The sequence below is a fragment of the Onychostoma macrolepis genome, chromosome 04 (genome assembly GCF_012432095.1).
Source record: "Onychostoma macrolepis isolate SWU-2019 chromosome 04, ASM1243209v1, whole genome shotgun sequence".
NCBI classification, from domain to species: Eukaryota; Metazoa; Chordata; class Actinopteri; order Cypriniformes; family Cyprinidae; genus Onychostoma; species Onychostoma macrolepis.
The window spans coordinates 13,977,122-13,994,789 of NC_081158.1; the positions used below are offsets into that span (position 1 = coordinate 13,977,122).

The 17,668-nt window shown below is 36.2% G+C and overlaps 1 protein-coding gene across 1 annotated transcript in view; it reads left to right on the top strand.

Moving 5' to 3' along the window:
* The window catches only part of LOC131538960 (deleted in malignant brain tumors 1 protein-like), a 54,536-nt gene that overhangs the window by 24,463 nt on the left and 12,405 nt on the right, over positions 1-17,668 (top strand). The window contains 6 exon segments of the mRNA XM_058773176.1: positions 2,881-3,186; positions 5,068-5,298; positions 5,301-5,372; positions 11,018-11,323; positions 16,949-17,254; positions 17,605-17,637. Of these exon segments, the coding sequence (XP_058629159.1) occupies positions 2,881-3,186; positions 5,068-5,298; positions 5,301-5,372; positions 11,018-11,323; positions 16,949-17,254; positions 17,605-17,637 (1,254 nt within the window).

Here is a 17,668-nt window from a genome sequence, read left to right on the forward strand (position 1 = left end):
GGTATCCAGTGTGAGGGATGCACCGCTGGTGTCTGCACGCACGGCTGGTATCCCCAAATCCACTCACTCCAACCCTTCTGTTTCTGAACTAATTTCCCTGTCTGAAGCACTTCCCACAATGGGGATCGCTTTATGTTGCGTTTGGGCTGCATACACCACCACAGAACTGCTCGAGGTGGCAAAGTCCACTGTGATGTCTCCAGAAGTGGCGGCGCATGCTGCAGAACCTCCTGAAGCGGCGGTGCTCGCTTCAGCTCCTTGCGTGGTGGTGGCGCCCAGCAATTCATGTCTAGCCCGTCATATCATGGTCAAAGGAACCGTAGTTGAGCACTGTACCTGTCCTGTTAATGAACTCTACCTGTTCCTTGATGTTACCACTGTAGAACCTCCAGAGGTGGCGGCATCTGCTGCAGAACCTTCAGAGGTGTCAGTGGTAACCATCTATGAATCCTCGTCCTGTCCTGTCACGGCTATGGAGGCCATCAATGAATCCTTCTCCTATCCTGTCACGGCTATGGAGGCCATATATGAATCCTCGTCCAGTCCTGTCACGGCTATGGAGGCCGTCAATGAATACTTGTCCTGTCCTGTCATGGCTATGGAGGCCGTATATGAATCCTCGACCAGTCCTGTTACGGCTATGGATGCTGTCTGTGAACTTCCTGACTGTTCTGTTGTGGTTACAGTGGCCGTCCTGGAACTCCCATTCCTGCCTGTCATGTCCATGAAAGCCTAAAAAGAACTTTCTGTATGCTCTATTAACCCTGACATTGCCAAGGAGGTCACTAATGAACAGCCTATTCAACCTGTGTCAGTCAATGAATCTGATTATGAACTTTCTGTCTGCCCCATTTCTGCCAGTCCAGTGTCAATCAATGCATCCAATTGCGAACTGTCTATTGGTTTAAATTTTGCAGTCAAATCTGAGTATGAATTGTCTGTCTCTCCAGATTCAGTCACTGAAATGGCTACCAGTCCAGCTTCAGTTAAGACAACTAATAATGAACTGTCTACTACAGCCTCTGTCAATGCCCTTGATTGTGAACTATCTGCCAATCCCATTCCCACCAATGCATTTTATTGTGAACTGTCTGTCTGTTCTGTCCGTCACGAATCCGGTCTGTGGCCTTCCGCCCAATAGCCACCAGAGGTCGCCCTTCCATATACATATGTAATAAGACCAAGCTATTCAATGGTGTGAAAATCCTTGTCCATTGGCCTAAAATGGTGTGAAAATCCCTGTCTGTTGGCCCACTGCTCTGGGTGTGTGTTCACGGTGTGTGTGTGTGTGTGTGTGTGTTTACTGCTGTGTGTGTGCACTTTGGATGGGTTAAATGCAGAGCACAAATTCCGAGTATGGGTCCCCATACTTGGCCACATGTCACGTCATTTTCACTTTCACTTTCACTTAAAAGAAGCCCTGACAAAGCCCAATCAATCCCCGGAAGTGACAGTGGAAATGTGACTGGCATGCTCGCTTTTGGCCCCACAGTGGAAATGCGGCTAATAGGCTAATAATCCTTAGAACAAGAACAATAGGGCCCTGTGCTCTCTAGGGCTTGGACCCTAAAAACCTAACTACCTGCTTATTTGTTAAGATGTTTGGGAATTATAAACTTTCTGTATCCAATGCAGAATATATGTGACTGCAATGTCACGCATCAAATGTACAAAAGTGACTTGGATTCGGAGGTGAAATAATAATTTCTGTTTCCTGTACAAAGTCAGTAAAGGTAAAAATGAAGATAAAATGCAGATAGGTTGACAGAACAGCAGAGAGACAACATAATCAATGACACATAAACAGGGAAGTAACACTGAGGATAAAGAAACTCCACTATTATTACTCATACTTTGTTTCAAGGTTGGTCTCTTGACATTGCATCATGCACTACAGGGAAACACCCTTTTTTTTTTAAATGATGAAGCCTGACTGAATAACGCTATTGTGCATGCAATAACCAATAGTGTTCAAGCACAGGAAAGCCAATTCTCATAAACGGGCCGCACTGAATGCTATATCCTTTTGAATCTTTTTCCTTTACTCAAGCCTGTGTTTTTGCCATGAACTATCGTGACAAGCAGATAACAACCAAAAAGAAGACATTCTCCTCCTGCTAGACAGTGAGAATAATGACATTAAGAGGATGGCAGGCCCATCAATCTGGTGAATTCTCACAAGGTGTGTGTGTTGTGCTTGGGCCACACCCATGCCTCCTGTTAAAGAGATCATTGCAGTGCACCTTTGTCCAGCACGTGGAAGTGCAATGCTAAAGAACCAAGCGTCATTTTGGCTTGCTGCTAGGCAGACCAAGACCTAATGTGGCAGTTAACACCATTTACGCTTCTTGTTGAGAAATGTTGTGCTTCACTACCGTGTAGCTCTTCTTCGATTTAGGATCATATACATTTCCCTTAGTGTCAAGTATGATGCAATGTCAAGAGACTGACACTAAAACGGAAATGTCTTGTGTCACTCACATTACCATGATTCCCTGCAAAGAGGGAACGAGACATTGCGAAAGCAGCTGTGTAAAAACTTTCTGGCTATTTCTGTTGCTGTCGTTCAGTCGAAAGATCCAAAAGGATACAGCGCTCAGCACGGGCCATATATAGGAGCTGGCCTTCATGCACATGTGTCATTGGTTATTGGCTATAGAGTTACTCAATCAGGCTTCATCATTTCAGAGAAAATGGCATTTTCCTGTAGTTTCAAGTATGATGCAATATGTTGTTCCCTCCTCTGAGGGAACCATGGTTACGTGAGTAACCTGAGATGTTACAAACAATACAATACAAACAAATAAGCAAATCCAAACAAATAAGCAAAAATACCTAATGACCTGTTCTTCTATATTTGTGTTGTTTGTGATTTAATAGCTGTCCAGTTGGTGAATGGACCCAACCTCTGTTCAGGAAGAGTGGAGATTCTCCACAATGGAATCTGGGGAACAGTTTGTGATGATTCATGGGATTCTATAGACGCGGCAGTGGTGTGCAGAGAACTGGGTTGTGGGAGTGTTATAGAGGCAAAGAGCACTGCTTATTTTGGACAAGGTTCTGGACAAATATGGTTGGATGATGTCCAGTGCCGTGGGAATGAATCTACACTGAAAAACTGTTCATCAAGTGGATGGGGATCACATAACTGTGGACACCATGAAGATGCTGGAGTCATCTGCCAAAGTGAGTCAAACACATTTATATAACTGACGTATAGCTGTGCTGTGTGAATGAATATTTCATTCTTTTTTACGTCTCCAATGGAACAACAAAGTCTTCCAATTATTTACCATTTATGGCTCAATAACGATGTCAAGATCACCAGTGGTGCCCTTTGGAAAAGTCAATCAAAAGGTTATGAGTACTTTGTGGTTGGTTTTCTTAGCATGGTAAAGACAAATGCTTTAGAGAATTTAAAATAAATCTTGCTTACTATCCATTTAATTATCACTTTCACTGTGGGAAAGACCATGCCAATCAGGAAACCCATTCTGGAACTGTAATAGACTTGAATCATCTCTCTTTTTCTGTTCTAGGCCAGGCACAAACAAGTACAGCACCATGGACAGGTAATTATGCCCATTTAATTGATATTAGATCCACTTTTCTCACAACTTGTGAAATAGGTAATATGCCCCATGTCTAGGGAATAGTTGCACGATAAGGGCATAATAAGGATAAGGATGTGCTGGTGGAATCCCAATAAGAATCACTCCGGTCGAGGATGAAACAAGCACACAGATTAAACAAAGAAAAGTATTACATTTATTAGAGATTGTGAGATAACGTGAAGAGCATGTCTTCAGGGGAACAAACAAAAGGCCAAACCAAAAGAAACTAGAAAATAAAATAAAAAACTAATTAAGTAACCTAATCGAATAATACTGAAAATACAACAAACTTACCTAACTCCCAAATGAAAAACAAAGTCCAAATAAATTTACAAAATAAAAAGGCAGGACACCCCTATGCTCTCTTTAACAGTGTGTGTTTACACATCAATAAGTATGAAACAAATATAAAATATACATATAAAAAACTTAAGAAAACCTAAATAAGAAACATTTGCTTGAGTCCAGTTTGATCGTCGGCCACAACTCATTCACATTCACGGCAACAATGAGCTGCACGACTGCTGCTGGCTAAATTCATAAACAGAGCCCACCTTAATACAGCGACCAATTATGCACCAACACCACATCTTCATGCAACCTATGCAGGCAGACAATGCAGTAAAAAAGAAAAAGAGAGAAACAGAACAACACAATACAGCAAAGAAAGTACAAGGAATGGTCATAACACAGGCTAAAACATTCATTTGACCTGAACAAACTTGAAGCACTGCAATCGATCTGACATGTCAATACAATCATCGAAACATAACAATTTTGTGTATTTGAGTGTTCATGTTTTTCCGCAGCAACAGCGATATTGAACATGACTACCTCACAGCCAGGAGTCAGTGGTAATGATGCTGTGGAGGATGAAACTCCGTTACTATTACTACTGTGTTTATCTCATCAAAAATGCAAACAAACAAGCAAAAAACCTGTTCTTCTATCTTTATATCGTTTATGATTAAATAATTATACACTTTCGAATTAGAACCAGATCTGCTGTTCTCACAACCTGTAACAGCCTAAAATATTGGTTTGAACTGAACAATCTTGAGGCACTGCAGTCGATCTGACATGTCAATACCATCATCGAAACATAACAATGAAGTGTATTTGTGTGTTCATGTCGTTACGGCCCATTTTAATAGGGTGTTACCTATAACCTACTGGCGTACGTCCGGTGCTTTGTTTCCAGTCCGCTTATAATTCGACCAATCTATCTGACATGTCAATACCATCATCGAAACATAACAATGTTGTGTATTTGAGTGTTCATGTTTTTCTGCAGCAACGGCGACATTGAACACAACTACCTCACAGCCAGGAGTCGGAGGTAATGGTGCTGAGGAGGATGAAACTCCACTTTTGTTACTAATTTATTAACAAAGAATCGAACAAAAAAGCTAATGACCTGTTCTTCTATCTTTATATCGTTTGTGATTAATAGCTGTGAGGCTGGTGGATGGATCCAGCCTCTGTTCTGGAAGAGTGGAGGTTCTCCACAATGGAATCTGGGGAACAGTGTGTGATGATTACTGGGATTCTACAGACGCGGCAGTGGTGTGTAGAGAACTGGGCTGTGGGAGCGTTGTAGAGGCAAAGAGTTCCGCTTATTTTGGACAGGGTTCTGGGCAAATATGGTTGGATGATGTCCAGTGCCGTGGGAATGAATCTACAATGAAAACTGTTCATCAAGTGGATGGGGATCACATAACTGTGGGCACCATGAAGATGCTGGAGTCATCTGCCAAAGTGAGTCAAACACATTCATATAACTGACGTATAGCTGTGGTGTGTGAATGAATATTTCATTCTTTTTTACGTTTCCAATGGAACAACAAAGTTTTCCAATTATATACCATTTATGGCTCAATAACGATGTCAAGATCACCAGTGGTGCCCTTTGGAAAAGTCAATCAAAAGGTTATGAGTACTTTGTGGTTGGTTTTCTTAGCATGGTAAAGACAAATGCTTTAGAGAATTTAAAATAAATCTTGCTTACTATCCATTTAATTATCACTTTCACTGTGGGAAAGACCATGCAAATCAGGAAACCCATTCTGGAACTGTAATAGACTTGAATCATCTCTTTTTCTGTTCTAGGCCAGGCACAAACAAGTACAGCACCATGGACAGGTAATTATGCCCATTTAATTGATATTAGATCCACTTTTCTCACAACTTGTGAAATAGGTAATATGCCCCATGTCTAGGGAATAGTTGCACGATAAGGGCATAATAAGGATAAGGATGTGCTGGTGGAATCCCAATAAGAATCACTCCGGTCGAGGATGAAACAAGCACACAGATTAAACAAAGAAAAGTATTACATTTTTTAGAGATTGTGAGATAACGTGAAGAGCATGTCTTCAGGAGAACAAACAAAAGGCCAAACCAAAAGAAACTAGAAAATAAAATAAAAAACAAATTAAGTAACCTAATCGAATAATACTGAAAATACAACAAACTTACCTAACTCCCAAATTACATGTGTAGTTTTTACATATAAAAAACTTAAGAAAACCTAAATAAGAAACATTTGCTTGAGTCCAGTTTGATCGTCGGCCACAACTCATTCACATTCACGCCAACAATGAGCTGCACGACTGCTGCTGGCTAAATTCATAAACAGAGCCCACCTTAATACAGCGACCAATTATGCACCAACACCACATCTTCATGCAACCTATGCAGGCAGACAATGCAGTAAAAAAGAAAAAGAGAGAAACAGAACAACACAATACAGCAAAGAAAGTACAAGGAATGGTCATGACACAGGCTAAAACATTCATTTGAACTGAACAAACTTGAAGCACTGCAATCGATCTGACATGTCAATACCATCATCAAAACATTACACAATGTTGTGTATTTGTGTGTTCATGTCGTTACGGCCCATTTTAATAGGGTGAGACGCAAACGAATGATGTTAACGGGATTCTAGCCACAGCCAACAGATCACCAAAACAACACATAAGTTTAAATGATTTATTAAAGAAAAGTGTAAGGAACATCAGGAGCATTAGCTTCGGAGATATAAAATAACAAACAAAAGAACTAAATAAAATAAAAATATATAAATGACCTAATTACAAAGAAAAGAAAATACAAATGAACTTCCCTAACTCCCTAAACAAAAAACACATCGCAAAATCGGATCAAAATAAATAGCAGACCTCTCCTACGCTCCGGAGAATTTTCTTAGTATAAACAGAATAAATCACGAATTGAAACAACCACAAACAATAACCACAAAGCCACTGGTGATCTGTTGACAGAGGCGGAATCCGGAGCTCTTCACTTGCCCGAAAAAGGTGTAGGCTGAAGCCTTGCTTATTATGCCTACCCTTTATACATAGTTAACTGAATGGGCGACACTTTTCACTAAGTTAAATAATACAAAGTAAACAATATTACAAAAACATTTCCCAAAATGTACAAACATAATTCACAACAACCATAACATAAATACACACTCCAACTATTACTTCGATTCTTTAACAATACAACCACAATTTATTAATACTGAATCTTATAATTATTTATCACCGTATTTTTATACATTTTCTTAAATTGACAGAGTGACTTACATATTTTTAATTCCTTATCATATTTATTCCATAAATTTACCCCCATAACTGATACGCACCTATTTTTTACATTAGTTCTAGCCCTTACTTTCTTAAACATATACAATCCTCTTAAATTATACTGACTTTCTCTTATTTTGAACAGCCGCTGAATACAATTTGGAAGTAAATTATTATAAACTTTATACATTAAGTGTAAAGTATATAATTCAACTAAATCTACAAATTTTAATGCATGTAAATTAATAAACAATTTATTTGTTGGTTCGTAATAATCAACCCTTTTAACAATTCTAATAGCTTTCTTTTGCAACATATAAATCCAATTTAAACTCAATATATAAGTGTGACCCCACACCTCCACACAGTAAGTAATGTATGGAACTATGAGCGCACAATACAATATATATAAAGTTTTTCCATTCAAAATATGTTTTGTTCTATTTAATATTGCAATGGATTTGGACATCTTTGTTTGTACATGATTAATGTGTGATTTCCGACATAATTTATGATTGATTATAACACCCCAAAAAATTATTTCGTACACTCTTTCTATTTCCTCGTTGTTAATCATTAGTTTCACTTTATTGTTACTATGTCGATTACTGAATATTATAAACTTTGTTTTACTTAAGTTCAGTGAGAGTCTGTTATCATCAAACCATTTTTTGAAGACCCTCAGTTCGATTTCCACTGTATTCAGTAGCTGTTCCAAACTTTTCCCAGAACAATATAAATTAGTATCATCAGCAAACAAAACCATTTTTAATACTTTAGACACTTTACAAATATAATTTATGTACAGTATAAACAACTTAGGGCCTAGCACCGAACCTTGCGCAACACCACAAGTAACTTTCAATAAATCTGATTTAACATTATTAATTTATACAAATTGATATCTGTCATTGAGGTAACTTTTTATCCAAGCAAAAGCTTTTCCTCTTATACCATATCTCCAATTTCATGATTAATAATCCATAATCAATTGTGTCAAAAGCTTTTTAAATCTAGGAACACCCCCACAGTATATTCATTATTATCCATTGAAGAGGAAATCTCTTCTACCAGTTCCATCACAGCCATGGAGGTCGACCTGTTTCTTCTAAACCCATAGTGTTGATCGCTCAATAATTTGTGTTTATCTATAAAATCATCTAGCCTGCACACAAAAATGTTCTCTAAAATTTTCGAGAACTGGGAAAGAAGAGAAATTGGTCTGGAGTTGGAAAAACAATGACGATCTCCATTTTTAAAAATAGGAATAACTTTAGTTGTTTTCATATTACTTGGAAATATTCCTGTTAAAAAGGACTGATTACAAATGTGTGTAAATGGTTTTACTATATGTTCTATAATATTTTTTATTAACGACATGTCAAAATCATTACAATCAGTGGAATATTTATTCTTACAATTGTTAACAATGTCTAGTATTTCCTTTTCATCAACTCCCCTTATAAACATTGAATAATCATTACTGGAGATATTCATTTCATCTATCCTATCCCCAGTTCTTTGCTCCGCGATCACTTTTGCTAAATTGCTCCCAATATTTACAAAATACTCGTTAAATTCATTGACAATGTCATTCATTTTATTTATACTTAATTTATCATCATTAACAAAGTAATTTGGGTAATCTACTTTTCCAGTATTCTTTTTAATTATACTATTAAGTACTTTCCATGTTGTTTGTATATTATTCTTATGCTTGTCCAATAACTTATTATAATAGTCCTTTTTACTAAATCTTATAATACTTCATTTATTTTTTATATATCTTGTATTTATTTTCCGCTTGTATAGTTCGAGTTGCTATAAATTTCCCGTATAATGCATTTTTCTTTTGCATGCTTTCTCTATTCCTTAGTAATCCATGGTTTATCCTCATTTTTTGCTTCTTTACAGTCTTAAACACACAATATTTTCGTATTTTTCAATTAACGTGGACAAAAAGCACCATAAGCACTATCTGGATCTTTACTTGCATAAACCTCGCTCCAATTTTGATTCTTTAAGTCCTCACTGAGAGCAGCAATAATTTTTGGTGTTCTATATCGAATTAATTTAAAACTGTTTGTCCTACTACCTACTGTTTTATCAAATAATCTTTGAAAGATTGCAAAAACTGGGAAATGATCAGTCATATCATTTATAAATAATCCTCCTACTATTTTTCCTCCAATTTCATTTGTGTATATATTATCTATTAATGTAGCAGTATTTTTAGTTATTCTACTAGGTTTTGTAATCACAGGAAATAGACCTTTACTATATAGTGTGTCGGTAAAATCTGTAATTCTCTTATTTCCATTTGGATTCAACAAATCAATATTGAAATCTCCACATATAATTTGTACCTTGTTCTCATTCCATTTATCAAGCATACCAAATATTGTATTCATAAAGGTATCCGTACAAGTTCCTGGTGATCTATACACACAACTGATAATTATATTTTTAGATCTTTCGTATCGATTTCTATAGTTACACATTCCAAAAGATTTTCTATAGTCACTGACATACTTTTAATCACATTACATCTTAACGCTGTGTCAACATACAAAGCAACTCCTCCTCCTTTCTTATTAACTCTGTTTACCGTGAACAAATTATACCCTTCCAATTCAACTTCATGTATTTTCTCATTATCAAGCCAAGTCTCTGACACAGCAATCACATGAAATTTATTAAACTGACGCAAATAATCCTTAATGTGTATTAAATTTTTATAAAGACTTCTACTATTTAAATGTATTATTGATAATGCCCCCTCCATATTCACATTTCTATTGAATTTATCTTCTGTACAATACTCACAACTGTTGTTATTTACATCATTAAAAAAGTGATTTTCCGGGTCAATATTATTTTCAATCTCATACATTTTATGATCCACGTGATTGAAGGATTTAAAATTCAAGTTATCGTACTTACAGTGACATTGTAAGAGGTCAGACACACAGTCCATTTGAATATTGACCAACTCCCCATCATCAACATCACTAAATGGGAACAAAAAGTCCTTATCCATGTCCATCATATCGTTAATCCTTTTATGAATATTCCTTCACACAGTCATCACTTAATCCATACTGGTCAAGTTCTTTGAGTTCTCTTATTGCGTATACTTTGGCTTCTTCAGGAGTTCCATTTAGCCGTATCATCACTTTACAATTTCTTGTCCATGTAGCTTGTATCTTGTCCTGTTTCCTCAAAATGCGTGCACGTCTAGCTATGTCAGCATTCATTTTAGTAAGATGTTCAATCAGGTACACTCCCGTACCCTTCAACTTCTTCGCCTGCCTCAGTAACTCGGCTTTATGTTTCCGATTCACAAACCGAACAACTATTGCAGGTTTTGCTGCGCCATCCCTTCGTGGAAGGGTATGACAAGCCACAACATTATCGCTCTGAATGATCATATTCTGGCTTTCAAAGAACTTGATTACTTGCTTTTTCCAGCGTTTGTAGTTCCTCTGGCAGAGCGCCTTCACCATCTCTGTCTCTGGACACTGTACTGGCGTACGTCCGGTGTTTTGTTTCCAGTCCGCTTATAATTCGACCAATCTATCTGACATGTCAATACCATCATCGAAACATAACAATGTTGTGTATTTGAGTGTTCATGTTTTTCTGCAGCAACGGCGACATTGAACACAACTACCTCACAGCCAGGAGTCGGAGGTAATGGTGCTGAGGAGGATGAAACTCCACTTTTGTTACTAATTTATTAACAAAGAATTGAACAAAAAAGCTACTGACCTGTTCTTCTATCTTTATATCGTTTGTGATTAATAGCTGTGAGGCTGGTGGATGGATCCAGCCTCTGTTCTGGAAGAGTGGAGGTTCTCCACAATGGAATCTGGGGAACAGTGTGTGATGATTACTGGGATTCTACAGACGCGGCAGTGGTGTGTAGAGAACTGGGCTGTGGGAGTGTTGTAGAGGCAAAGAGTTCCGCTTATTTTGGACAGGGTTCTGGGCAAATATGGTTGGATGATGTCCAGTGCCGTGGGAATGAATCTACAATGAAAAACTGTTCATCAAGTGGATGGGGATCACATAACTGTGGGCACCATGAAGATGCTGGAGTCATCTGCCAAAGTGAGTCAAACACATTCATATAACTGACGATAGCTGTGGTGTGTGAATGAATATTTCATTCTTTTACGTTTCCAATGGAACAACAAAGTTTTCCAATTATATACCATTTATGGCTCAATAACGATGTCAAGATCACCAGTGGTGCCCTTTGGAAAAGTCAATCAAAAGGTTATGAGTACTTTGTGGTTGGTTTTCTTAGCATGGTAAAGACAAATGCTTTAGAGAATTTAAAATAAATCTTGCTTACTATCCATTTAATTATCACTTTCACTGTGGGAAAGACCATGCAAATCAGGAAACCCATTCTGGAACTGTAATAGACTTGAATCATCTCTTTTTCTGTTCTAGGCCAGGCACAAACAAGTACAGCACCATGGACAGGTAATTATGCCCATTTAATTGATATTAGATCCACTTTTCTCACAACTTGTGAAATAGGTAATATGCCCCATGTCTAGGGAATAGTTGCACGATAAGGGCATAATAAGGATAAGGATGTGCTGGTGGAATCCCAATAAGAATCACTCCGGTCGAGGATGAAACAAGCACACAGATTAAACAAAGAAAAGTATTACATTTTTTAGAGATTGTGAGATAACGTGAAGAGCATGTCTTCAGGAGAACAAACAAAAGGCCAAACCAAAAGAAACTAGAAAATAAAATAAAAAACAAATTAAGTAACCTAATCGAATAATACTGAAAATACAACAAACTTACCTAACTCCCAAATTACATGTGTAGTTTTTACATATAAAAAACTTAAGAAAACCTAAATAAGAAACATTTGCTTGAGTCCAGTTTGATCGTCGGCCACAACTCATTCACATTCACGCCAACAATGAGCTGCACGACTGCTGCTGGCTAAATTCATAAACAGAGCCCACCTTAATACAGCGACCAATTATGCACCAACACCACATCTTCATGCAACCTATGCAGGCAGACAATGCAGTAAAAAGGAAAAAGAGAGAAACAGAACAACACAATACAGCAAAGAAAGTACAAGGAATGGTCATAACACAGGCTAAAACATTCATTTGAACTGAACAAACTTGAAGCACTGCAATCGATCTGACATGTCAATACCATCATCAAAACATTACACAATGTTGTGTATTTGTGTGTTCATGTCGTTACGGCCCATTTTAATAGGGTGAGACGCAAACGAATGATGTTAACGGATTCTAGCCACAGCCAACAGATCACCAAAACAACACATAAGTTTAAATGATTTATTAAAGAAAAGTGTAAGGAACATCAGGAGCATTAGCTTCGGAGATATAAAATAACAAACAAAAGAACTAAATAAAATAAAAATATATAAATGACCTAATTACAAAGAAAAGAAAATACAAATGAACTTCCCTAACTCCTAAACAAAAACACATCGCAAAATCGGATCAAAATAAATAGCAGACCTCTCCTACGCTCCGGAGAATTTTCTTAGTATAAACAGAATAAATCACGAATTGAAACAACCACAAACAATAACCACAAAGCCACTGGTGATCTGTTGACAGAGGCGGAATCCGGAGCTCTTCACTTGCCCGAAAAGGTGTAGGCTGAAGCCTTGCTTATTATGCCTACCCTTTATACATAGTTAACTGAATGGGCGACACTTTTCACTAAGTTAAATAATACAAAGTAAACAATATTACAAAACATTTCCCAAAATGTACAAACATAATTCACAACAACCATAACATAAATACACACTCCAACTATTACTTGATTCTTTAACAATACAACCACAATTTATTAATACTGAATCTTATAATTATTTATCACCGTATTTTTATACATTTTCTTAAATTGACAGAGTGACTTACATATTTTTAATTCCTTATCATATTTATTCCATAAATTTACCCCCATAACTGATACGCACCTATTTTTTACATTAGTTCTAGCCCTTACTTTCTTAAACATATACAATCCTCTTAAATTATACTGACTTTCTCTTATTTTGAACAGCCGCTGAATACAATTTGAAGTAAATTATTATAAACTTTATACATTAAGTGTAAAGTATATAATTCAACTAAATCTACAAATTTTAATGCATGTAAATTAATAAACAATTTATTTGTTGGTTCGTAATAATCAACCCTTTTAACAATTCTAATAGCTTTCTTTTGCAACATATAAATCCAATTTAAACTCAATATATAAGTGTGACCCCACACCTCCACACAGTAAGTAATGTATGGAACTATGAGCGCACAATACAATATATATAAAGTTTTTCCATTCAAAATATGTTTTGTTCTATTTAATATTGCAATGGATTTGGACATCTTTGTTTGTACATGATTAATGTGTGATTTCCGACATAATTTATGATTGATTATAACACCCCAAAAAATTATTTCGTACACTCTTTCTATTTCCTCGTTGTTAATCATTAGTTTCACTTTATTGTTACTATGTCGATTACTGAATATTATAAACTTTGTTTTACTTAAGTTCAGTGAGAGTCTGTTATCATCAAACCATTTTTTGAAGACCCTCAGTTCGATTTCCACTGTATTCAGTAGCTGTTCCAAACTTTTCCCAGAACAATATAAATTAGTATCATCAGCAAACAAAACCATTTTTAATACTTTAGACACTTTACAAATATAATTTATGTACAGTATAAACAACTTAGGGCCTAGCACCGAACCTTGCGAACACCACAAGTAACTTTCAATAAATCTGATTTAACATTATTAATTTATACAAATTGATATCTGTCATTGAGGTAACTTTTTATCCAAGCAAAAGCTTTTCCTCTTATACCATATCTCTCCAATTTCATGATTAATAATCCATAATCAATTGTGTCAAAAGCTTTTTTAAATCTAGGAACACCCCCACAGTATATTCATTATTATCCATTGAAGAGGAAATCTCTTCTACCAGTTCCATCACAGCCATGGAGGTCGACCTGTTTCTTCTAAACCCATAGTGTTGATCGCTCAATAATTTGTGTTTATCTATAAAATCATCTAGCCTGCACACAAAAATGTTCTCTAAAATTTTCGAGAACTGGGAAAGAAGAGAAATTGGTCTGGAGTTGGAAAAACAATGACGATCTCCATTTTTAAAAATAGGAATAACTTTAGTTGTTTTCATATTACTTGGAAATATTCCTGTTAAAAAGGACTGATTACAAATGTGTGTAAATGGTTTTACTATATGTTCTATAATATTTTTATTAACGACATGTCAAAATCATTACAATCAGTGGAATATTTATTCTTACAATTGTTAACAATGTCTAGTATTTCCTTTTCATCAACTCCTTATAAACATTGAATAATCATTACTGGAGATATTCATTTCATCTATCCTATCCCCAGTTCTTTGCTCATGATCACTTTTGCTAAATTGCTCCCAATATTTACAAAATACTCGTTAAATTCATTGACAATGTCATTCATTTTATTTATACTTAATTTATCATCATTAACAAAGTAATTTGGGTAATCTACTTTTCCAGTATTCTTTTAATTATACTATTAAGTACTTTCCATGTTGTTTGTATATTATTCTTATGCTTGTCCAATAACTTATTATAATAGTCCTTTTACTAAATCTTATAATACTTCATTTATTTTTATATATCTTGTATTTATTTTCCGCTTGTATAGTTCGAGTTGCTATAAATTTCCCGTATAATGCATTTTTCTTTTGCATGCTTTCTCTATTCCCTTAGTAATCCATGGTTTATCCTCATTTTTTGCTTCTTTACAGTCTTAAACACACAATATTTTCGTATTTTTCAATTAACGTGGACAAAAAGCACCATAAGCACTATCTGGATCTTTACTTGCATAAACCTCGCTCCAATTTTGATTCTTTAAGTCCTCACTGAGAGCAGCAATAATTTTTGGTGTTCTATATCGAATTAATTTAAAACTGTTTGTCCTACTACCTACTGTTTTATCAAATAATCTTTGAAAGATTGCAAAAACTGGGAAATGATCAGTCATATCATTTATAAATAATCCTCCTACTATTTTTCCTCCAATTTCATTTGTGTATATATTATCTATTAATGTAGCAGTATTTTTAGTTATTCTACTAGGTTTTGTAATCACAGGAAATAGACCTTTACTATATAGTGTGTCTGTAAAATCTGTAATTCTCTTATTTCCATTTGGATTCAACAAATCAATATTGAAATCTCCACATATAATTTGTACCTTGTTCTCATTCCATTTATCAAGCATACCAAATAATGTATTCATAAAGGTATCCGTACAAGTTCCTGGTGATCTATACACACAACTGATAATTATATTTTTAGATCTTTCGGTATCGATTTCTATAGTTACACATTCCAAAAGATTTTCTATAGTCACTGACATACTTCTAATCACATTACATCTTAACGCTGTGTCAACATACAAAGCAACTCCTCCTCCTTTCTTATTAACTCTGTTTACCGTGAACAAATTATACCCTTCCAATTCAACTTCATGTATTTTCTCATTATCAAGCCAAGTCTCTGACACAGCAATCACATGAAATTTATTAAACTGACGCAAATAATCCTTAATGTGTATTAAATTTTTATAAAGACTTCTACTATTTAAATGTATTATTGATAATGCCCTCCATATTCACATTTCTATTGAATTTATCTTCTGTACAATACTCACAACTGTTGTTATTTACATCATTAAAAAGTGATTTTCCGGTCAATATTATTTTCAATCTCATACATTTTATGATCCACGTGATTGAAGGATTTAAAATTCAAGTTATCGTACTTACAGTGACATTGTAAGAGGTCAGACACACAGTCCATTTGAATATTGACCAACTCCCCATCATCAACATCACTAAATGGGAACAAAAGTCCTTATCCATGTCCATCATATCGTTAATCCTTTTATGAATATTCCTTCACACAGTCATCACTTAATCCATACTGGTCAAGTTCTTTGAGTTCTCTTATTGCGTATACTTTGGCTTCTTCAGGAGTTCCATTTAGCCGTATCATCACTTTACAATTTCTTGTCCATGTAGCTTGTATCTTGTCCTGTTTCCTCAAAATGCGTGCACGTCTAGCTATGTCAGCATTCATTTTAGTAAGATGTTCATTCAGGTACACTCCCGTACCCTTCAACTTCTTCGCCTGCCTCAGTAACTCGGCTTTATGTTTCCGATTCACAAACCGAACAACTATTGCAGGTTTTGCTGCGCCATCCCTTCGTGGAAGGGTATGACAAGCCACAACATTATCGCTCTGAATGATCATATTCTGGCTTTCAAAGAACTTGATTACTTGCTTTTTCCAGCGTTTGTAGTTCCTCTGGCAGAGCGCCTTCACCATCTCTGTCTCTGGACACTGTACTGGCGTCGTCCGGTGTTTTGTTTCCAGTCCGCTTATAATTCGACCAATCTATCTGACATGTCAATACCATCATCGAAACATAACAATGTTGTGTATTTGAGTGTTCATGTTTTTCTGCAGCAACGGCGACATTGAACACAACTACCTCACAGCCAGGAGTCGGAGGTAATGGTGCTGAGGAGGATGAAACTCCACTTTTGTTACTAATTTATTAACAAAGAATTGAACAAAAAGCTACTGACCCGTTCTTCTATCTTTATATCGTTTATGATTAATAGCTGTGAGGCTGGTGGATGGATCCAACCCCTGTTCTGGAAGAGTGGAGGTTCTCCACAATGGAATCTGGGGAACAGTGTGTGATGATTACTGGGATTCTACAGACGCGGCAGTGGTGTGTAGAGAACTGGGCTGTGGGAGCGTTGTAGAGGCAAAGAGTTCCGCTTATTTTGGACAGGGTTCTGGGCAAATATGGTTGGATGATGTCCAGTGCCGTGGGAATGAATCTACAATGAAAAACTGTTCATCAAGTGGATGGGGATCACATAACTGTGGGCACCATGAAGATGCTGGAGTCATCTGCCAAAGTGAGTCAAACACATTCATATAACTGACGTATAGCTGTGGTGTGTGAATGAATATTTCATTCTTTTTACGTGTCCAATGGAACAACAAAGTTTTCCAATTATATACCATTTATGGCTCAATAACGGTGTCAAGATCACCAGTGGTGCCCTTTGGAAAAGTCAATCAAAAGGTTATGAGTACTTTGTGGTTGGTTTTCTTAGCATGGTAAAGACAAATGCTTTAGAGAATTTAAAATAAATCTTGCTTACTATCCATTTAATTATCACTTTCACTGTGGGAAAGACCATGCAAATCAGGAAACCCATTCTGGAACTGTAATAGACTTGAATCATCTCTTTTTCTGTTCTAGGCCAGGCACAAACAAGTACAGCACCATGGACAGGTAATTATGCCCATTTAATTGATATTAGATC